This window comes from Engraulis encrasicolus, chromosome 24 (assembly GCF_034702125.1).
Source record: "Engraulis encrasicolus isolate BLACKSEA-1 chromosome 24, IST_EnEncr_1.0, whole genome shotgun sequence".
Lineage (NCBI taxonomy): Eukaryota > Metazoa > Chordata > Actinopteri > Clupeiformes > Engraulidae > Engraulis > Engraulis encrasicolus.
In genome coordinates, this window is record NC_085880.1 from 43949577 (window position 1) to 43973468 (window position 23892).

The 23892-nt window shown below is 45.3% G+C and overlaps 1 protein-coding gene across 1 annotated transcript in view; it reads left to right on the top strand.

Annotated features, from left to right (window-relative positions):
• The window catches only part of LOC134441358 (CUB and sushi domain-containing protein 1-like), a 617842-nt gene that overhangs the window by 576367 nt on the left and 17583 nt on the right, over positions 1 to 23892 (top strand). Inside the window, exons 58-61 of the mRNA XM_063191634.1 lie at positions 6441 to 6623; positions 11103 to 11279; positions 13538 to 13717; positions 18796 to 18969. Coding sequence (XP_063047704.1) covers positions 6441 to 6623; positions 11103 to 11279; positions 13538 to 13717; positions 18796 to 18969 — 714 coding nt within the window. The remainder of the gene's footprint in view (positions 1 to 6440; positions 6624 to 11102; positions 11280 to 13537; positions 13718 to 18795; positions 18970 to 23892) is intronic.

The following is a 23892-nucleotide window of genomic DNA, read 5'->3' on the forward strand; positions in this document are numbered from 1 at the left end:
CATACTGCTCGGGTACGTAGCACACACACACACACACACACACACGCCATACTGCTCGGGTACGTAGCACACACACACACACACACACACACACACACACACACACACACACACACACACACACCATGCACCACGCCATACTGCTCGGGTACCTAGCACACACACACACACACACACACACACACGCCATACTGCTCGGGTACGTAGCACACACACACACACACACCACACACACACCATGCACCACGCCATACTGCTCTGGTACGAAGCACACACACACACACACACCACACACACACTTACACACACACACACCATGCTCCACGCCATACTGCTCAGGTACGTAGCACACACACACACACCGACCACACACACACATGCACACACACACGCACGCACACACACACACACACACACACACACACGCGCGCGCACACACACACACGCACAGACACACACACACACACACACACACACACACACACACACACACCATGCTCCACGCCATACTGCTCGGGTACGTAGCACACACACACCATGTTCCACGCCATACTGCTCGGGTACGTAGCACACACACACACACACACTCCACGCCATACTGCTCGGGTACGTAGCACACACACACACACACACACCATGCTCCACGCCATACTGCTCGGGTACGTAGCACACACACACACACACACAGGGGCGCAACTACAGTATATGCGTTGCAGGGGGGCGCCAGAGAGAGGGGGGCACCAAAGAGATGGCGTTGGAGGGCGCCAAATAATTATTAAGTGTTTTTTGGGGGGAGGGGCACACCAAAATCGTTCTTGCATACCCCCCCAGAAAAGAGTAGTTGCGCCCCTGCACACACACACACACACACACACACACACCATACTGCTCGGGTACGTAGCACACACACACACACACGCCATACTGCTCGGGTACGTAGCACACACACACACACACACACCATACTGCTCGGGTACGTAGCACACACACACACACACCATGCTCCACGCCATACTGCTCGGGTGAGTAGCCCACACACACACCACACACACACAATATTCTATTCTATTGAGTTCATTCGCTGAGTGAGTAACTAGCAGCGACGTGTGTACGGCTCTTTATTCTCTACCAGAGACAATGTGCAGAGACCCTCCTCTTGTACTTTTCTATATATTTTACATTACATTACATTACATTGCACTTAGCTGACGCTTTCATTTTATTCAAAGCGACTTACAACTATTATTTTTCAGGGTATTGGTTACAGTCCCTGGAGCAATGTGGGGTTAGGTGCCTTGCTCAATGGATGGAGATGTAGGGAGAGGTCAGGGGGGATTCTAACCAGCAACCCTTAGATTGAAAGACCAACTCTCTAACCACTAGGCTACGGTTGCCCCCTACGTTGCCTATGTGCAGACACCCCACCTCTTATTCTCTACCATGGCCTGCCTATATGCAGACCCACCTACCCCCGCCCCACACACACACACACACACACTTTTATTCTACTGCCTATATGCAGACCGACCTACCCCCACCCCCCACACACACACACCCCCATACATACACACACACACTTTTATTCTACTGCCTATGTGCAGAGACACCCCACCTCTTCTATCTGCTCTACTCTACTGCCTGCCTGTGTGTTCAGACACCCCGCTACCACCCCCTGCCTGAGGCAGAGACACCCCGCCTCTCTTGCCCCCAAGCGAGTACACAGACACCCCCTTTTTTACTGCACCTAAAAGTTGCATGAAGAGAGGCACCCTGCCTTCCTTGCCCTTAAGCGAATAAACAGACAACACCGCCCCCATCCTACTCCACCAATACTGCATGAACAGCAGAGGCTAGACTGCCGCCCTCCTGTCTCTACATGAGCAGAGGCTAGACTGTGGTTCCTCCCTCCTCTTCCATCCTGGCCTGCCTTGCCCCCAGCTGGGCAGAGACACCTGCCTCTTCTGCTCCACAGTAGAAGATGTGTTCATTCTACGCCTAGTTGAGTGGACTCTGGGACCAAATACACTAGAAAAAGACTCTAATTGAGTCCCTAAGTGCTGAAGGAACACTGAATTAACACTTTTTTTTACTGCATACTACACAGAAAAGACACAACCTGCTCAACCACAGACATCGCCTTCCTAATTTAATCCGCTCCCTGCCTGGGCGGGGCGCTGTGGCGCAGTGCACTAAGCCCCCCCACATTTGGGCTTACATTGCCCACGGGGACCCCGGTTTGAGTCCGGCCGGGGTCATTTCCCAGGCCTACTCCATCTCTCTCTCCCAGTGATCTCCTGTCTACTCTCACACTGTCCTATAAAAAGCCCAAAAAGCCCCAAAAAATAACTTCAAAAAAAAAAAATCTGTTCCCAGCCAAACTGATACAGCAGCCCCCAACCACTACCCCACCCCCCACTCCCAACACCACTACCTCCGTGCTTTAACCTGCTCCTAGCCAGATACCTTTTCCACTGCCACCACCACCCACATACTTGAATACTGCTCTACCATGCCCTAGCTCAGGGCTGGACTGGGACTGATGATGGCAACAGCCTGAAACGTCTGCTCTACCCTGCTCTAATAAAAAAAACTCCTTGTGCTTGACCTTTGTGTCTTGGTTAGTGTGCGAACCTGCTCCAACCTTATACCTTACTTCTTTTGGGTCCACGCACCTAGCTATTTTTCGTAACATCTAGAGCGCAACAATATCCTTACCTCCTGGACTTGGACTGAAAAACAGCCCGGTCATTTTCCTCATATGTAGACCAGCCCCTCACACCCCCATACTTTTCTACGAGCTCATTACGCTGTCTGCATCAGCCTTCAAGACTGTACCGTCACACCGGTGTAACGGGAATGTTCGGGCAGTAAAAGAACTCTGGGTGCCATTCAATAAAATGTGGAATTTTAGAATCTTGCATTGTTATAGAACACATTCTTTTTATAGAATGTTCAAAAACCCACCCTCTTAAAGGTTAAAGGTTTTAAAGATAGACAAATGGGCCTGCCTCATCTAAATTGAGGGCAGGTCTCAAAGGGAGAAAAAAACAAGTATACAATATCCAACAACATCGGCCCCTGAGGACTGCCGGTGTTCTGTCGAGATGTGTTGCCTCGTCGAGATGAGCGACCGGTCGCCCTATTCGATAGTGGTGTTCTGTCGATTTGCGATGCCTCATCTAAATGAGCGACCTTGACTTTCCGCGGAAGGCGTTTCAATCGGTCCACGAAAGACTGTTTTAATAACCATTACTTTGTTTATTTCACGGACAGGGGTGTGCAATCGTTCGTGCGGAGTTTAATAAGAACATGCGGCTGCTGACAACCGCGAGCCTCTCGTTTGAGCAAGTTAAGAAACGCCATATGAAAGAGACTGAGTTGAGTTTGCGCAAATAGGCTACTGGAGAAAGTGTTTGGGATCAGGGCCTGGCTACGGGTTGTTTAATGCAGTCATTTGCTGTTGGTTTGGTTTCAATGCGACGTGGGCTCGCAAGGCAAATTTCTACATGAAATCATGTGCTATGGGGATAAACAGATATTCCCAGATAGCAGATATCGTACTGTGGCTTTGTTTTGGCAGATGTCTGTCTTTTAATGACCGGAATCATATTTTCATATCCCCACCAGTGCATTTCTTATTACCATGTTGAGGCATTTTACAATGCAGTCGATTCAAATTCTTGAGTGAAAAGGGTGGAGGGAGCATTTTGACAGCTCAATCAGGTGGCGATTTTTTTCCATTTTGCAATGAGAACGCCTCCTCTAGGCTACATAAATACCGGTAGTTTTTCTGATCGATGTTACAATGTTCGAGGCTGAGCGTGTGAGCGATTACGGTTAGGCAACAAAGTAGCAAATGTAGCCTACGAGGCCACGCTATTTCGCAGATTTTCCAATGATCTGCTGGATGATCCTGTAACTTTCAGTCCATGACAGTCGGTGGACAGGCTGTAGGCTAACTAGACTAAGGATGACGGTAACCTCAGGAGGACATAGGCTACAGTTTGAGTCACTAAAGTTGACAGTCTCAGGGGATCCTATCGTAACTTGTGGTCTCACAATTCGATGGGCAATTACCCGCGAAAACCACCGCGAGGGTGTGCGCATGCGTGCGCATGCTCAGTAGCGAAGAGAATCACATCTCGATGGGTCGCTCATATAGACAGGACACCGGCCCACTGGGAAAATGCCCTGTATGCTAGATTACCAGTCCAGCCCTGCCCTGGCTGAGCACAGGAAACCCTCCTTCCCCTCGCCCCACCACCACCACCACCTCTGTGCTCTAACCTACATCTGCCAAACAGATACCCCCCCCCCACACACACACACACACACCACCACCACCTCCCTCCTCCCCCTCCTCTCCCATGCCCTGGCTGACTACAGGCCCTCCCCAACAAACCTCCCACCCCCCGCACCACCACCACCACCACCCACCACCACCACTTAGACCACTACCTCCGTCCTCGCCCTACTCTCCCATGCCCTGGCAGTCCAAAGGCACGCCTAACCCCCCTTCCCCCACCACCACCACCACCACCACCACCTCCATGCTTTAACCTACTTCTGCCAGACAGATACCCCCCCACACACACACACCACCAGGACACCCCCCCCCCAGTCTGAGGAGTGACCGTCTGCTGGACTCTCTGGCTGCTGTACTCTCCAACCCCATGTCCCGGCCCCTGTGAAGGTCGTGGAGAGAAGAAGGCAATCTTAACCGAAAGAGCCAGCAAGCAAACGGGAATGGTGTACTTGTTGCTTTTTTCTCTGTTACAAAATCAAAGTTAATGTTTTCTTGCTACGTATGCACTAAGTATAAGATTATGTGATTACGTAGTCGTAGAGTATAAATTCATAGTATGCTGTAAAGTTTAAGGTCACATTTTGAGGTCAAACCTTATTTTCGGCATTCATCATAGTTCCCCATAGCCCCAAGGTGCTCGCCACACTCTCCATATTGACTCTACTTTAGATGCAGCTAATTCAGACTATCCGTAGATGTAACTTTAAAAAGAAGCTGAAAACTGAAAACACTGCTACCCACGCACGCAGGCAGCCACTCAGTCAGGCAGTCTTTCAGCACAGTCTTTTGGTTCTTCTAATATGTCTTCCATCTTTACAGTGCGTACACCAAGTCAACACCTCTGGGCACTTTGCCATTTAATTTCAACTGTCTGGCATTTCTTGGCCATAAACGGCAGCCAAAACTACACTCAGTACAATACGCACATTCACATTTTCTACTGTATGTTCCATTCTCAAGGTTGCCCAACTGACCTTGGATGTCGTCTTCATTTGGAGTTATGGGGAGTAATTGTTTGGTGTTATTCATCGCAGTGCAGTGATGGCTTCTAACTGGGACAACTGCTGTTCCTCTCCCATCCATCGTTGACGTCATAGCCCCTGTGAACCAAGACCCCAGGACAATTATCACATTTAAAACAATAAAGTACAGGCTGCCCGCAATTACTCTATATCTCCAGCGAGAGCCGTTATTTTAAAAAGTCACCTATTACCATCCATATTGACAAGGGTTTTAAATGTGCACGTACTGTATGCAAGCAGAGCTGGCTTTACCAATAGGCCAACTAGGCAAATGCCTAGGGCCCCATCAAAACGGTCCACTCTGGGGCCCCCAATAGTCAAATGCCAGAAAAACGGGCCCCATGTCTATATTTCACCTGGGGCCCTCAAATGAGTAGAACCGCCACTGTATGCAGGAGTGTTTTCCAGTAAATGTCTTGTTTCATGAATAGAGTGTGTCGAGGCAGCAGCAGCAGCAGCAGTGCAAGCTCCTCACTTCACACCTAGCTCCTAATGGTTTCCATGGTTTCCCTGTTCAGTCATGACTGCCGGTGATTAACCTGTATGTGACGCTTGTCTTTGTTGTGGTGAGGTGACAGGTTTCTCTGCTCTCTATCCCCCCCTCTCCCTTTGTCTTTTTCTTTGTCTTTCTCTCTTTCTCTCTCTCTCTATCTATCTCTCTCTGTCTCTCTTTCTCTTCTCTTTCACTCCCACCTCTCTCTCTGTCTTTGTCAACCCCCTTCTCCCTTCTCTCTGTCTCTGTCTCTGTCTCTGTCTCTGTCTCTGTCTCTGTCTCTGTCTCTGTCTCTGTCTTTCTCACTCTCTCTCTGTCGCTCTCTCTCTCTCTCTCTCTCTCTCTCTGTCGCTCTCTCTCTGTCGCTCTCTCTCTCTCTCTCTCTCTCTCTCTCTGTCGCTCTCTCTCTCTGTCTCTCTCTCTCTCTGTCTGTGTCTCTTTCTCTTCTCTTTCACTCCCCTTCTCTCTCTCTCTCTCGTTGTTGCCCTCCTTATCCCTTCTCTCTCTCTCTCTCTCTCTCTCTCTCTCTCTCTCTCTTTGTTGCCCTCCTTATCCCTTCTCTCTCTCTCTCTCCCTCCACCCTGCTCTCTCCCTCCACCCCCCCCTCTCCTGTTCCCAGGTGGCAGTGCGGGTCTCTGCGGTGACCCAGGGCTGCCCCCCCACGGCACGCGTTTGGGCGAGGAGTTCCGGGTGAAGAGCCTGCTGCGGTTCAGCTGCGAGGCGGGCTACGCGCTGGTGGGCTCGGCTGAACGCACCTGCCTCCACAACGGCTCCTGGACCGGCGTCCAGCCCGTCTGCGAAGGTGAGCTCAGTTCTTTTTTTTTTTTCAAAGATACTTTTTGGTCTTTTTGACTTTATTTATGATAGTATAGTGAAGATGGTGACAGGAAGTGAGTGGGTTGAGAGAGATGGGGCAGGGCCGACAAAGGACCCGGGCCGGGAATCAAACCCAGGTCGGCCGCATAGCAAACGAGTGGCCTACCGTGCAGCCCGTCTGTGAAGGTGAGCTGTAGCTCTAGCTCTCGCTCCTGACGTTCGTTCACCACATGCCACGTGTCGCACACACAGATGGACATCCATATGGAACGGATGAATGGCTTTTGTTTGTTGTTTGGAATTAATGATTGGGTCTTTGTGTGTGTGTGTGTGTGTGTGTGTGTGTGTGTGTGTGTGTGTGTGTGTGTGTGTGTGTGTGTGTGTGTGTGTGTGTGTGTGTGTGTGTGTGTGTGTGTGTGTGTGTGCGTGTGTGTGTGTGTGTCTGTGTGTGTGTGTGTGTGTGTGCGCGTGTGTGCTGACTTGTTTGTTTGCGTGCATGTGTGTGTGTGTGTGTTTTAGGTTGCTTTTGCGTATTGTTTGTTTACTCATGTATTTGTTTGTGTGTGTGGGTGTGTGTTTCCGTGTGTGTGTGTTTTCGTGTGTGTGTGTGTGTGTGTGTATGTTTTCATGTGTGTGTAAGTGTGTGTGTTTGCACTTCTGTTTGTGTGGATTAGACGCTAATCGCAATAATACACAACACAAGGGGCTTTATCCAACCGATAAGTCTGGTGCTCAGAGTTCCTTTGTGTGTGTGTTATGTGTGGTACTGTATGTTACATGAGAGTTTGGAAGGAAATTTGTATTTCCACTGCACTTCAGAACTTCCACTGAACATCTAGAAAGTAGCATGAAGCATTCCCAAGTTTGCCATTACTGGAAGCTCAGATGAAAGCCTACACTACACTACGGGCCTCAATTACGAAAGTACCCCAGAATGTAGTCTACGCAAAAAAATAGAACCATTAAACACAAACTTAATGAGCGCCCAGTTCTGGGCCCCCCTCATCCCTGGGCCCGGGACAAAAAGCCCGGTTGTGTCCCCCCCCTCCCCACCCCTGTCAGCGGGCCTGCTGTCATATAAAAATCTTTGAGAATTTGTAAAATGTGTACAAAACCTGTGTATGATTTCACAATATCCTTTCCATATGGCTTGCATTCCCAACTTTGCCATTACTGGAAGCTCAGATGAAAGCCTACACTACAATATGGGCCTCAATTACCCTGAGTACGAAAGTAGCCCAGTATGCAGTCTATGCCTGCCGTCCATTAGCCATTTTCCATTGCGTCATGACTCATGTGGATAGATTCATTTATTTCAAAGCCGCTCCCCTCCGTCAGCCTGCCATCATCAGGTATGGATTGCTTAATTACAGGTGAATTTTCTGAAAGATGAATTTCATAGAGACTGAAAATGCATTTTCCATACCCCCTCTCTTACCATCTTCATAATAATCCAGATCCGGCTGACGCAGATAGTATTTGACATCCTCAATGATTGTTTTCTGAAAACGCTCCACAAATACATCTCAGCCCCAGCCCAGCCTTCATGTCAAGCGGAGGGAGGGGCCACGTGTGCAGGACGTATGGATTTTTTTTTTTCTTCACACAGGGATCGATGGAATACATTAAGTAGGGGTCATTCATTATTAAACATGTTGATTTAACAGCTAATTTAAATGAATGCCCTCAGTAGGATAGTATACCACCATGCTATAGACCAGTGGTTCTCAAACTTTTTGTGTGAAGTACCCCCTGAGAAAATATTGAGCTCTCCGAGTACCACCACCTTGACAACCAACATTAGAATATCGCAGTAAAGGCCTTCCATATTCACTTTTGCCAGTCAGTACAGGAGAGGTTCATAATGGCATTCCAAGTACCACCAGAGATGTCTCAAGTACCACCAGTGGTACGCGTACCACAGTTTGAGCAGCACCGCTATAGACGTTCCCCATATTTACATACACCCCTTCCCCACCCCCACCCCCACCCCCACACGCACACATTTCCCACGGGGCTCCTCCAACCAACAACAGGTTCTCCAGTGTTATACATCAAGAAGTTTGTACCGCAATGTGTTGCAATTACCAATAGTTTTGTTGAAAGCGTGATTGATTTAATGCGCCGGCGTAATAATAATTAAGCGCGAACACGAACGCCTGCATGCGATGATTGTAGCCCTAATGATAATCATCCTCATTAAGATGAAGATATGAACCTGTGAGTGCCGCACTACGAGAGCCGCCGCGCTAATGGGGGGGTTATTTACTATACCATCAATATGGGTTAATGAACAAGATCTCAATCAGGGGCTTTAATTTAGTCAGGAAATTCTCTTAGAGATGATACACGCCTGTATGCATACTTGCAATTAAGCAGCTTTCCACACGTGACCCATACGCGTCTTGTGTGACAGACACACAGCTTTGGCTGTCTCCCACCGCACAGCTGTACTCTTGTCATCTGACTTGACTGTTTCGTAGGACTGGGCTGGGGTCGAAAACGGGCCCGGGCATTTTTGGCATAGACCAGCCTCTCACACACGGCCCCCTGCTTTTCTGCAATATTATGATTGGTTCAGTCCACTGCCTCATTTTAAGACAGGCCAATGGGTTGCCCCCATCTGAATTGAGGGTCGGTCTCTATGGAAAAAAATGTAAACAAACATACAAGCAAACAAATAAACAACAGCATCGGCCCCTGAGGACTGCCCACCGGCCCACTAGCAAAATGCCCGGTATGCCAGATGACCGGTCCAGGCCTGCTGTTTTCGCTTGTTGTCTTTGGTTGAGTAAGGGGGAAGTAGACAGTGGAGTCTTCAGCTGCTGGCTTGTCTTCTTACTTTGTCTTTGAACATCTGTGTTTTCCTTCAACATCAGGCCGCCGCTGACTAGAAAGACTGCTGTGCGACTAGTTTTACCCAAATTAAAACGAAAGCTAATTGATCATGTCCCTCACCCGACCACCACCTACAGATGTCCAAGAAAATATTGGGAAAACATACAAATCGGTAGACAATTAGTATTTTATTTGCATTTGCAATGACCAAACAATGATTATTATTGTAATCATATGTACTGTAGACATGGTGATTTGTAGGCAGCACACCATACCGTAGCTTGAAAAAGAGATGGATTACAGCCTTCAAGTTTCTCTATAACTTGTTTTCTTTTTCAAATCAGCAAAAGGAGCACACCACAGCCTAAAATATTCAACAGCATTCTCTCTGCCATGTATCGATCTACCAAGACGTACTTGGCCAAATGTATCGAAATGTCTGGCCAATGTACAGAACAACAAACAGCAGAATTTGATTTTTGTATAGGCTTTTGTATAGGTCCTAGCCTTTCATTTATTTCTTGTGTATACAAATAGTATCTGTCATATTATTTTCTGAGAAACATTAAAATATAGTTAAAGTTTAGCATTAACATATTCATATTTAGTGGTAATATTCACCACTGTGGTGTAAACTGTATTTAATTCTTGGAAAATGACGACAAAAATGGTCTGAATATTCTCGAACTCTATATGAAGAACTTTGTTGCAAAATGTTGTATATCCATTTTGGATTATTTTGGGAAACTGAAAATTTGTATTGGGAATTCCATCGCAATGCATTTTATACAGATTTCATAAGTATGTTTTCAGAATAAATGAATAGCAAGAATTCACACATAGACGATAGGACTTCTGAACAGTCGAAACTCTATATACGTACACGTATCTTTTGGCATTATGGTGCCTGTCAGACAGCCAAGACTCTCCCAGCCAGTCGCTACCAGACAGACAGACAGACAGACTTATTTATACGTCTCACCCTATCCTATCTTGTCTTTCACTCCCAGACAGACAGACAGACAGTCAGACTTATTTATACGTCTCCCCCTGCCCTTGTCTTTCGCTCCCAGACGGACAGACAGACAGTCAGACTTATTTATATGTTTCCCCCTGCCCTATCTTGTCTTCCTCTCCCAGACAGACAGACAGACAGACAGACTTATTTATACGTCTCCCCCTGCCCTTGTCTTCCTCTCCCAGACAGACAGACAGACAGACAGACTTATTTATACGTCTCCCCCTGCCCTTGTCTTTCACTCCCAGACAGACAGACAGTCAGACTTATTTATACGTCTCCCCCTGCCCTTGTCTTTCGCTCCCAGACAGACAGACAGACAGTCAGACTTATTTATACGTCTCCCCCTATCCTGTCTTGCCTTTCACTCCCAGACAGACAGACAGTCAGACTTATTTATATATATGTCTTCCCCTGCCCTATCTTGTCTTCCTCTCCCAGACAGACAGACAAACAGACAGACTTATTTATTTATATGTCTTCCCCTGTCCTATCTGGTCTTTCACTCCCAGACAGACAGACAGACAGTCAGACTTATTTATTTATCTGTCTCCCCCTGCCCTGCCCTTGTCTTTCATGTGTGTGCCCGCCCCACTGCGTGCGTCTCAGCGGTGTCCTGTGGCAACCCGGGGACGCCGGCCTTCTCCCGCATCATCTTCAGCGACGGCATGCAGTTCTCCAGCTCGGTGACCTACGCCTGCTGGGAGGGCTACAAGACCTCGGGCCTCACCACGCGACACTGCACCGCCAACGGCACCTGGACCGGGTCCTCCCCGGACTGCACAGGTGCGTACGGCGAAGCGCACACACACACCTTACAGCCCAGCACATGCCTACGTAGTTGTCCACTACACCTCACACCGACCTCACAGCCCCATCTCTACCGTAGCTGTCACCCACACCTTACAAGCCACATCCCTACGTAGCTGTCCTCCACACCTCACACCTTACAAGCCACATCCCTACGTAGCTATGCCCCACACCTTACAGCCCCATCCCTACAGCTACTGTCCTCTACACCACACAGCCCCATCCCTATATAGCTGTCCTCCACACCACACAGCCACATCCCTACGTAGCTGTACCCCACACCACACAGCCACATCCCTACGTAATGTAGCTGTGCCCCTCACCTCACAAACCCATCCCTATGTAGCTGTGCCCCTCACCTTACAACCCCATCCCTACGTTATGTAGCTGTCCTCCACACCTTACAGCTCCATCCCTACGTAGGTGTACCCCACACCTCACACCTTACAGCCACATCCCTAGGTAGCTGTCCTCCACACCTCAAAACCCCATCCCTATAGCTTTCCCAAAGACCTCACACCACATCCCATCCCTAGGTAGCTGTGCCCCACACCTCACACCACACACCTCACAGCCCATCCCTACGTAGCTGTACCCCACACCCCACAACCCCATCCCTGGTCATCCCTCTCCCTACATAATCTACTCTGCTCTGCTCTGCTCTACTTTACTCTACTTTACTCTACTCTACTCTACTCTACTCTACTCTACTCTACTCTACTCTACTCTACTCTACTCTACTCTACTCTGCCCCCCCACACCTTACAGCTCCATCCCTTTGTCAATTTTTGTTAGTTTAGTTCTACTAATTGCACATTGGAGACTGGTTAAACGCAATTTCAAACTTCTGTGCTAACCCTGCTACATAGGTTTTTGACAACGAAATACACTTGACTTGACTAGCCATCCCTCTCCCTCTCCCTGTCTCTGTCTTTGTCACTCTTTGTCTGTTTCTTTCTTTCTCTCTATCTCTCTCTCTCTCTCTCTCTCTCTCTCTCTCTCTCTCTCTCTCTCTCTCTCTCTCTCTCTCTCTCTCTCTCTCTCTCTCTCTCTCTCTCTCTCTCTCTCTGTCTCACACTTGTAATTCCAATTATCTCTTTTTTCTCTTGTGATTCCTCCTCTCTCATTCCTCCTCTCTCATTGCTTCTCTCGCTCTGTCTCTCTCTCTCATGCTCTCTCTCGCTCTCTCTCTCTCATGCTCTCTCTCTCATGCTCTCTCTCTCTCTCTCTCTCTCTCTCTCTCATGCTCTCTCTCTCTCTCTCTCTCTCTCTCTCTCTCTCTCTCTCTCTCTCTCGTTCTCTTGCGTGCCTCCTTCCTTTCTCTGTGCCTCTCCTCTGTCTCTCATGATTCCTCTTCTGTTTGTCACAATCAGCCCGTGGCCATTTTGTCAGTCGGTTTGTGTCTTTCCTCTTTTCTGGAAAAAAATGATACAAATCCTCCATGACCAGGGCCTGTAAGGCACTTTGGGGGGAAGTCTGACGACTCTTGACATTTTGGAGTATAGCTACTTCATACAAGTCAAATGACACTGATTCAAAAGTGACACATGTGGTCACTCCTCTTGAGAGCTCCCCTCTCCCCTCTGTGTCGACTTCTACTTTCTCTTTATTGACGCTGACACATCCCTCTGCTTCTGCTCCCTCTTCCTGTGCAAGAAAAAATCCTTTTTCGAAATGATCGAAACTTAGTAATTAAATATTTGCTTGTGGAACTGACAAGTGTGTGTCATATTCCCTCCAATCGAGTTATAACCTTACTGTGCTTACTTTACCTCATGTATCATGTTTGGTTTGTACGCCATTGTGCTCTAATTATTGTGCCATGGCAACAATAGAGTTTAACTAGCTAGCTAACTAACAGTTATATCCAACACGCCTGTCTGAGTAAAAACAAAGTGAAAACAAAAACTCCTTGTTATTTAACAGGCGTGGGTATACTGTTATTTAACAGGTGTGGGTCTGCTGATCTCTCCACCAGCATGAACTCTCCATATCATCATGGACATTAAAGCTCCCATTGCCGTCTATTTCTGTTGTGTTCTTCTGCTGTACTTTTGTTGAGTCTCTGTCTGTCCTCGAGTGTCTGTTAATGTTTTTGTTTTCATGTTACAGTATATGGTCTGTAAAGCGTCTCTGGGTGTTCAGAAAAGCAGTGCACAAAACATATTATATATCATTTACGTATTATAATATATTCAAATGTATTATTATTGTTGTTATTATTGGTATTTTAGTCATCAGCTGTGGCGATCCTGGTCCCATTGCTAACGGCGTGTACATGGGGAAGGACTTCACCTTCAACAGCAGCGTGGAGTTCCACTGTAACCCTGGTTACGTGATGGAGCCCCCGGGCGCCTCAACCCTGCTCTGCACCAAGGACGGCACCTGGAACCAGACTAAACCCAGCTGCAGAGGTACGCGTCTCGTTAAATCACCCCTGCCCTGCAGGCAAGCTTTGGCTTGGGATAGGAGGGGGTGTGGGGGAAGGATCTGTAGCACCGTCCAGAATAGTTTCACCGAATATATGCATGTTGAAGGCTATTTAGTTTTTTTGGTGGTGAATGGAATGGAATTAGTATGTATGTCCCCCACCCTCTAAATCTGTGTAATATAATATAGTGTAACTGTAGTGTAGACAATACATTTGTTTTCGTTACATTTTCCATGTATCCTGGTGGGGTACTACTACTCTAAATGGTTGGCCAAGCCTAAAGTATTGAATTTACAAGTACTCTATTCAGGATTAAATTCACCAAAATCCCCACCCCTGCAAGCAAGATTTCCATTGAGAGATGGGGAAAATGTTGTGGCTCCAAGTTTTGGCAAAGGACGCGCTCAACTTCTTGGAAAAACGAAAGTCTTTGGGTGCGCGATAAAATGTATCAACTGAAGGAAGAAAAATCCGCAATCACAAACTGCATCACATTATTTATTCATATTACCACCATGTCCAAAAAGCAAACGCGTTCGGCTATCAAGCCTTCATCAGTGCGTGGTACCACGCCGCAACGCGTTTTGAAAGTCTTTTGAAAATGTTGTGGCTCCATCCAGACTAATTGTATTATCATACCCATGTGGAGAGGCATGGTGTATGCAATTTAGTTATTTGGTGGTGATCTGGCTGTCTGTTTTTTCCAAAATGCAACTCAAACTCCTGAATAACTCCCAAATAACTTCAAATTTTAATACAGTCATTATTTCAAATAATATTATTTTATTTCACTAAATGACAACCATGACGCATCATCAACATCGACAACCATCATAGAAGATTTCTTCTCCTCCTGCAAACGGATTTTCGTTAACCCGAGGCCACTCATCAGGCTACGTAGCACAGCTAAGCAGCTAATGATGCAGTCCAAATACTGCTACTCTGAGAAATAGAAAATAACAGTTGGATAGTGCACTCACTCTCTCTCTCTCTCTCTCTTGCTCACATACACACAAACACACGCACCCACCCACGCAGGCACGTACGCAGGCATGTACGCGCGCGCACGCACACACACACACACACACACATACACACACACACACACACACGTGTGTGCACACACCCACACACACACAGACTCACGCACACATGCATGCACACACACACTCACACGCAAACAGGCACACACACACACACACACAACCGCACACCCACACACACACACTCTCACACACTCTCTCTCTCTCTCTCACACACACACACACACACACACACACACACACACACACACACACACACACACACACACACACACACACACACACACACACACACACACACACACACACACATGCAGTATCATGTCGGGAGTCGGGAGCTTGCCAAGATCAAAAGATTCCGAGCTTTTTTGATCCTGTTTTGAGTTGCCTTTTTTCAGCCAGCCAGTTGGATTATTCCCTTATAAACACTGAAAGGATGTATCCTATAAAAATGTGTAAGATCTGACGCATCAGATGTCAAACGCGCACCATGCAGAAGGAGAAGAAGAAAAAAACCCAAGCCCAGGCGAATGGTGCAATGCAGGCACTATAAGGAGGGCTGAACAGGGAGAGAAAATCAGGCCGGGCCTTTTCGGCCCAGACCGGTCCGCCAGACATTCAGAGAGACAATGAAGCCTGTGAGAATATTTTCAGTCATCCAGTACGAGCTTGGAAGAAGAAATTCTGAGCGCTCTTGTTCTCCAACTCTGTAGACTCCAAACTGTAGGTGCTCTTGAAGTAGGAAGACTAAAGTCTTTTCATATTAGAATGTGGTGGCACTAGGGCTGGCTTCAGGCAACGCCACAGGTCGACAAGGAAGTTATAATTAAAAACCCTTTATTTAATATGGGGCATAGTAACACTGGTAAAACTGCCAACCGGTTTCAACCCACACTGGGTCTTCATCAGGGCGTAACGAATTACTATTTGGACCACAACAGGCAAAATGACATTTCAATCTGCCTCGGACAGGTCAGCTGTATCGGCATGAGGACTGTTACCATAGATTGAGGGGAGGACCAGGCCAAAATCCTCAACAGTCCACCGTGCAACTGCCCTGTATGCCTTATGGCCAATCCAGCCATGACTATAAGCAGCAGAGGAGCCCATAAGAAAAGGCCAGTCAGATGGGGGAGCTTTTGGAGTAATACTGGGCCAAAACTACACACACAAGACGCTCCACACACACATACATTTCTTTATTCTGTAGTGTTGTATGTACTGTAGAATATGTGCCATGTAGGCTCAGTGATTCATGAGCGTAATCCTATTTAATCATGGCCCTCATATCCCTCTTTAATTCAAAATGCATACATTTACTGCAGGAGCCAAATGGGAAGGCAGGATTATGTTGGGGGAAAACGCAGTTTTTTTGCCCCCCAATACATCACATTCTGTTCTCTCAGGCCAAAATGAACAAAATGTACTTCATAAAACAAACAAATGGATTGTTTTGGGGGTTTTAATAATTTATTTCTCTTTGTTTGTTTATTTATTTTTCCCTTTCCCTTCCATTCTCTTCCATTTTTGTTTATTTAATTCATTTATATATTTATATGTATTCCTGTACAGTATATTTATTTATTTATTTATTCTCTGTATATTTATCTTCTGTTCTCCTTTCCCCCAGTGATCATGGGTGTGTTTTTTTATTTAATTAATTCTATATTTATTCGGTAACACTTTATAATAAGTACCCCTTTTTAGGCATTACTTAAGGGTTAGTTAAGCCTTATTTTACCATTAGTTAACCCTTAGTGACTCACGAGTTAATCATTATGTAAGTATTATTTCTCATTTCCTAACTATTATCTACTACCGTTAGTAAATGGTTAGTGTGTGCTGATATAACGGTTCGCTAAGCAAAGTTAAGCATGGAAAGGTTTTCACTTTAAAAGTTCCCCAGATATGCAGAAGTAGTGAGTTGTAACTTCTTGTTAATGCATAAGCAATGCCTAACAAATCATTTGTTAACGTTTTGTAAAGCATGGAAAGGTTTTCACTTTAGATCAGTTCCCCAGATATACTTAAGTAATGAGTTGTAACTCCTTGATAATGCATAAGCAATGCTTAACAAGTCATTTGTTAACGTTTTGGAAAGCATGGAAAGGTTTTCACTTCAAAAGTTCCCCAGATATGCGCAAGTAGTGAGTTGTAACTTCTTGTTAATGCATAAGCAATGCCTAACAAATCATTTGTTAACGTTTTGTAAAGCATGGAAAGCTTTTCACTTTAGATCAGTTCCCCAGATATACTTAAGTAATGAGTTGTAACTCCTTGATAATGCATAAGCAATGCTTATCAAGTCATTTGTTAATGTTTTGGAAAGCATGGAAAGGTTTTCACTTCAGAGAAGTTCCCCAGATATAGGCCTACTTAAGTAGGCATGGAAAGATTTTCACAGAAAAAGTTCCCCAGATATGCGTTATTAATGCGTTGAAACTTCTCGATAATGCTTACGCAATGCTTATCAAGTCATTTGTTAACGTTTCGGAAAGCATGGAAAGGTTTTCACTTAAAAAGTTCCCCAGATATAGCTAAGTGATGGGTTATAAATCCTTGATAATGCATAAGCAATGCTTACCAAGTCCTTTGTTAGTGTTTCGGAAAGCATGGAAATGTTTTCACTTAAAAGGTTCCCCAGATATGCGTTAGTAATGCGTTGAAACTTCTTGGTAATGCATAAGCAATGCTTATCAAGTCATTCGTTAATGTGTTGTAAAGCCATAACAGGTTTTCACTTTAGATCAGTTCCCCAGATATACAGTACTTACTTAATGAGTTTTAACTCCTTGATAATGCTTACGCAATGCTTATCAAGTCATTTGTTAACGTTTTTGGAAAGCATGGAAAGGTTTTCACTTTAGATCAGTTCCCCAGATATACTTAAGTAATGGTTCGTAATTCCTTGATAATGCATAAGCAACGCTTAACAAGTCATTTGTTAACGTCCAGAAACATCCATGAGGGGCAGTCACATGAGACTCAACTTAGGCCTAGGCCTACTGCTTGCCATGCTACCAGTCATCACACACTAACCATTACAAAAGGGTTAAATAAGACTTCACTGATGCTAAAGCAAGAGTTTACAAACCGTTACCATACATGCCTAATAGTACTTGTTAATGGTTAGGTGGTAGGAGACAACAAAGAGACAATGTTTTTTTTCATAAATAAAGGTGGGTTATCAGACATTTTAATGATGGTTTACTAATGCTTATCAGAAAGTTAAATCACCATAGACGAATGATTAATTAACAGTACTTAATAATTTCACAGAAATACATAATGAACTGACTCGTGATTCACTAAGGGTTAACTAATGCTTAATTTTGTTTAGCGAGTAGTTACATCAGCACACACTAACCATTCACTACCAGTATTAGTTAATGGTTAAGAAATGAGAAATAACACATACATAACGACTTACTCGTGATTCACTGAGGGTCAATTAATGTTAAAAATAAGGATTAACTAAGGTTTAACTTTGCTTAGCGAACCGTTACATCAGCACACACTAACCATTTACTAATGGCAGTAGATAATAGTTAGGAAATGAGAAATAATACTTACATAATGATTAACTCGTGATTCACTAAGGGTTAACTAATGGTAAAATAAGGCTTAACTAACCCTTAAGTAATGCCTAAAAAGGGGTACTTATTATAAAGTGTTACCATTTATTCCTACAAATATTTTTTTAAAATATTTATTCCTGTCTGTGTGTATATTTATTTTCCTCTCTGTTCCCCTCATGTAGTAGTGATTATATTTGATTATGTTTTTTTTATTCATATATAGGGCCTACGTATATATATTCGTCTAAACATTTCTTTGTATATTTATTCCTATCTCTCCGTACAGTATATGTACTTTCCTGTCTCTTCCCATCTTAGTGATCATGTTTGGTTATGTTTTTTTTTTTATGTCATTTGTATACAGATATATGTATACATTCCTCTACCTATTTATTCCCGTCTCTTGGTATTTATTTTCCTCTGTGTTCCCCTCCTCTTAGTGATCATATGTGGGCCGCCCCCGGCGATCCGCTTTGGGAAGGTGGAGGGTTCGGAGCTGGCGTGGGGCTCCAGCGTCACCTACAGCTGCCTGGAGGGATACCAGCTGTCCTCCCCGGGCATCGCCACCTGCGAGGGCAGCGGTGTGTGGCGCGGAGACATCCCACAGTGCCTGCGTAAGTCCACAAGTCCACCAGAGCTCCCTAATGCACACACACGTGCAGTACACCATGTAGTATACTGTATATACTACTATGCGCGGAGACATCCCACAGTGCCTGCGTAAGTCCACCAGGGCTGCCAGCCTGCAACACACAATGCTCCCTAATGTACACACACACATAAAATCAGTATTAACGTACACACACAATAATGTCAGTTTACCGTGTACTGCTATGCCACATCCAGCGGAGTGTGGCGCGGAGACATCCCACAGTGCCTGCGTAAGTCCAACAGGGCTGCCTACAGCTCCCTAATGTACACACACGTACAGTATACCATATAGTATATACTACTATGCACGGAGACATCCCACCGTGCCTTTGTAAGTCCATGAGGGCTGCCTGACCGCAACACACAATGTTCCCTAATGTACACACACATGCAGTAAACCAGGTGTCACCAACGTGGTGCCCGCGGGCGCCAGGGACCCCTCCAAGAGCTTCTGAGGTGCCCACCAAGGATGTTAATAAATAGGGATGACTACAAGATTTTAGTCACAGTTCAGGTTTTTCTTCATTTAAACATGAGATTATTTCTTTATAACCTATCAGCAAATAATCATTCAATCATAGTGTGATTTCTAGAGGAATGTCAAGATGTAGAGGATTTCGAACAAACAAGTAGCCCGCGGGTAGCCATCACTAGCTCTCGGGTAGCCCTTGGTAGCCCCCCGACGCAAAAAGGTTGGGGACCCCTGCAGTATACCATACAGTATACTACTAGGCCTCATCGCAGACCAGGTATGTCAAACTCAACTTTGATTTTGGCCCTCAATCAATTTGAGTTTGACACCCCTGTCCCAGATGGTCCCTTACATTTAGAGATGCACCGGATCCTGATTTTTTGTATCCTGCTGGATACCGGATCCACTGCTTAAGATCCTGCTGGATCCGGAACTGGATACCAGATTCTACGAAAGGGTTGAAACACATAGCCTACTCGCATACGTGGGCCCTTTTTATTACGTTGGCTCAAACTATTTTTTAGACTCATTGGCTTACTGCCACACTGCCTGCACTGGCCGCTTCCAAAGTTCTTTCACTCCATGCAGCAATTGGGGTTGTGAAAAACTGACTGAAAAGCCTAGAGATGCACCAGATCCTGATTTTTAGGTAACTGCGGGATACCGGATCCACTGCTTAAGATCCTGCGGGATCCGGATCCTGTGAAAAACCCTATTATCCTGCCAGATCCAGAACCGGATCTTGGATCCTGTACATCTCTACTTACATTACACAAATTAGCTTTTTTTAGGGAAGAAAACACAGCACTACTGTATAGCCCAGCGTTTCCAGCTGTGTTTCCAATTTCAACAAAGCATTGGAACTCACACCCTTTGTTGTACTGTATGTTAAATAGTAGAGATGTCCAATAATATCGGCCCACAGATAATATTGGCCCGATAATAGCATAAAATGTAATATCGGTCAATATCGGTATCGGTATCGGATCAAAACCGATATAGTAATGCTTGAATTACTGTACACTTTTCTCCTTAATTATTTGTCTATTTTGCATAGACGATGTTAATATTTTTGGAAAGCTTTACAATAAAATTAAGCATATTTTGTTCCACAATAGCAGATTTGTAATCTTACCTTAAATTTGTTATGAGGAAAAATAACCCACATATATCGGCATCAGTATCGGCCAATATCGGAAATTGAAAATTGAGATTTGGACAATATCGGCATATCGGATATCGGCAAAAAAAGCCAATATCGGACATCTCTATTAAATAGCAATTAACAAGTTATCATGTCGAACAAAGACCAAGCGCGCACACAATGTCATAATATCATTATAAGGCCACAAGTTCACCCAAGGATGTTACCCCGTACACTACACAGTTCACTTTCTTTCGTACACTACACAGTTCACTTTCTCTGTTTCCAGGAAACAGATTATTGTAACTTCCTGTCTGTACAGTATACTATGCCAGTGGTTCTTAACCTGGGGTGCGGGCACCCCCTGGGGGTGCGCCAGACATTATAGGGGGTGTGCGGCATGTTGTTTGTGTTGAGGTTGTGACCAAAATTCTGCTGGGAAACATTATAGTTAGGCCAAACCTAAACCAAATTGATACACGTTTTGGTCCCCATTTAAAGCCATTAAGGTTTTCATTAATATCTCGGGCAAAAATCATTGTAATACATCACTAAAATCCTTTTTGTAGTGTTTGTACATGTTGGGTTGGGGGTGCGCGGCTAGTCTTGTGAACAGGTGAGGGGGTGCGCTGAGAGAAAAAGGTTAAGAACCACTGTACTATGCCGTGCACTGTAGACAATGTGTTAACACTTGAGACATGGATGTGCTCCCAGACGTAGACCCCGACTGTGCCATTTCGTGCCAGCATGACAGTCCTGGAAAGTAGTAAAAGTATTTGGTGCCAGAATGATAAATTATTCATTCTAAGTGCCTGTCTGCATTTTTAATTATGCATTCAAATTGTCCAGTAAGTCAAATGATGGCAACAATGACATCCAAGTCGGCCATTCCTGTACGCCAGTATTTTCTTCTTCTAACTGAGTGTTCAGAATGTAGCTGTGTTTTATGTGTGAAAGAAATCTTCAAAACTCACTCAGAGAAAAAAAGGTTCTGCACTGAGCAGTCATCTTTTCCCAAGATAATGGTGCACCTACATTTACAAGAGTATAGTACAATGCGACAAAAGAAAAAAAAGTGATATGCTCTTTGTTTTTGTGGTTTTTATGTTTAGTCTCTATTTTCCTTTCTTGTTACCCTCTGCTGGGGCTGACAAGAGAAACTCTTCAATTTTATTTAGGGCTCGCACAGGGACTTTCTTAAATGCCGGGCTGAGAGGCTTCTTGTGGATTTCTTATTTTTTTTATTTTTATACCCCTGACTACATTCATTTAATATATATAGGTCTAGAGAAAATATGGTTTTTTTTTTCAATTATCCATCCATCCATCCATCCGTCCGTCCAGACAGCCAGACCTGCCTATACTGTGTGGACATGTCAAGAGATTACGTTCAAATGTTAGACATTGTTAGAGTAACAAATGGGAAAGGGATTGTGACGTTGGCTATAGCCAAGCGCAGTGATGGCTATGACAGCTGTGGAATTGGCTCTGGCACCTTGCGATGCCAAGTGTCAACCTGGGCCGCATTGATCCTTCAAGCACTCAGAGCCCAACACACAGCACAGAGGACTTACCGTACAACACAACACAGGGGGCTCAGCAAGCCCTGCAGGGCCTGCCTGACTGACTGAGAGGTCTCACAACAGTTCGTGTCAGATTCAATATGCTAACCATGGCTTTAAGAGTCGATATGCTAACCATGGCTTTAAGAGTCGATATGCTAACCATGGCTTTAAAGGTGTTCTCTTTTTTTAATGTATTTTGTGGGACTTTTGGGCCTTTATTACGACAGGAAGCAGTTGAAAGCCCATTGGGAAACTCCAACTCCCATTGTCATTGTGACACAGCACTCCACAGCACACAAGTGAACACTGCACACTGCACACAACGAAATTGCATTTTTATGCCTCACCCGTGCAAGGGGGCAGCCCTCAGTGGCGCCCCATGGGGAGCAGTGCGGTGGGACGGTACCATGCTCAGGGTACCTCAGTCATGGAGAAGGATGGGGGAGAGCACTGGTTGATTACTCCCCCCACCAACCTGGCGGGTCGGGAGTCGAACCGGCAACCTCTGGGATGCAAGTCTGATGCCCTAACCGCTCACCCATGACTGAGATGGGGTAGGGCTGGGAAATTACCCCGGCCGAACACAAACCGGGGTCCCCATGGACAATGTAAGCCCAAATGTGGGGGGCTTAGTGCGCTGCGCCATTTAAAGGTGTTTTCATACAGTACTGCATGTGCACTGCGTCTTTCTTGCCGTACAATTCACCTGTGAATGCAAGGGTCGAACAGTGTCAGATTGGGCATGCTAAGTATGGGGTTGGATGGGCTGGTAACACTTTACTTTACGGATCGCTAATAAAGTGGTAATTTCGTGTTAATTTCATAGTTATTTCATAGTTATTTCAGGGTAATAACTGTTTGTTTTTAGTAACAACAGCAAAATAACCATACAGTTTCCAGTGCATTGTGGTGACACCCTGATGACTCGCAGCACGGTGACACTTTGTTCACACACACACACACACACACACACACACACACACACACACACACACACACACACACACACACACACACACACACACACACACACACACACACACACACACACTGCACTGGAAACTGTATGGTTATTTTGCTGTTGTTACTAAAAACAAACAGTTACTATCCTGAAATAACTATGAAATTAACACGAAATTACCACCTTATTAGCGATCCGTAAAGTAAAGTGTTACCGATGGGCTTTTAACCCAGTAAGACATGGAGCCTGTTATACATAAAATACCTGTTACCAGAATGGCATTGACCAAGTCGTAATGTATTACTAAAGACCTCGTGCAATGTCCTAGTGGTGTAGTACTACTATGGCAGTAAAGTTTTTTCAGTGTCTATTACAGCATTCCACAGGTGGAACGGCATGCGTTAAGGCGCTACAGTTGCATGTGTAAATTGATGTGCCACAAAAAACACCTGACTGACTGAGAGGGCTCCCAACAGTTTGTGTCAGATTCAATATGCTAACTAACCATGTAAAGGTGTTTTCATACAGCACTGTATGAGCTCTGCGTCTTGCCGTACAATTCACCTGACTGCAAGGGCCCAACAGTGTAGTATTGGGTACCGGTATGCTAAATATGGGTTTAGATGGGCTTTTAATTAAGTAAGACATGGAGCCTGTTATAGATAAATTACCCGTTACCAGAATGGCAGTGATCTGATGTATTACTAAAGACCCTATGCACTGTCTTAGTGGTTAAGTTAAGTG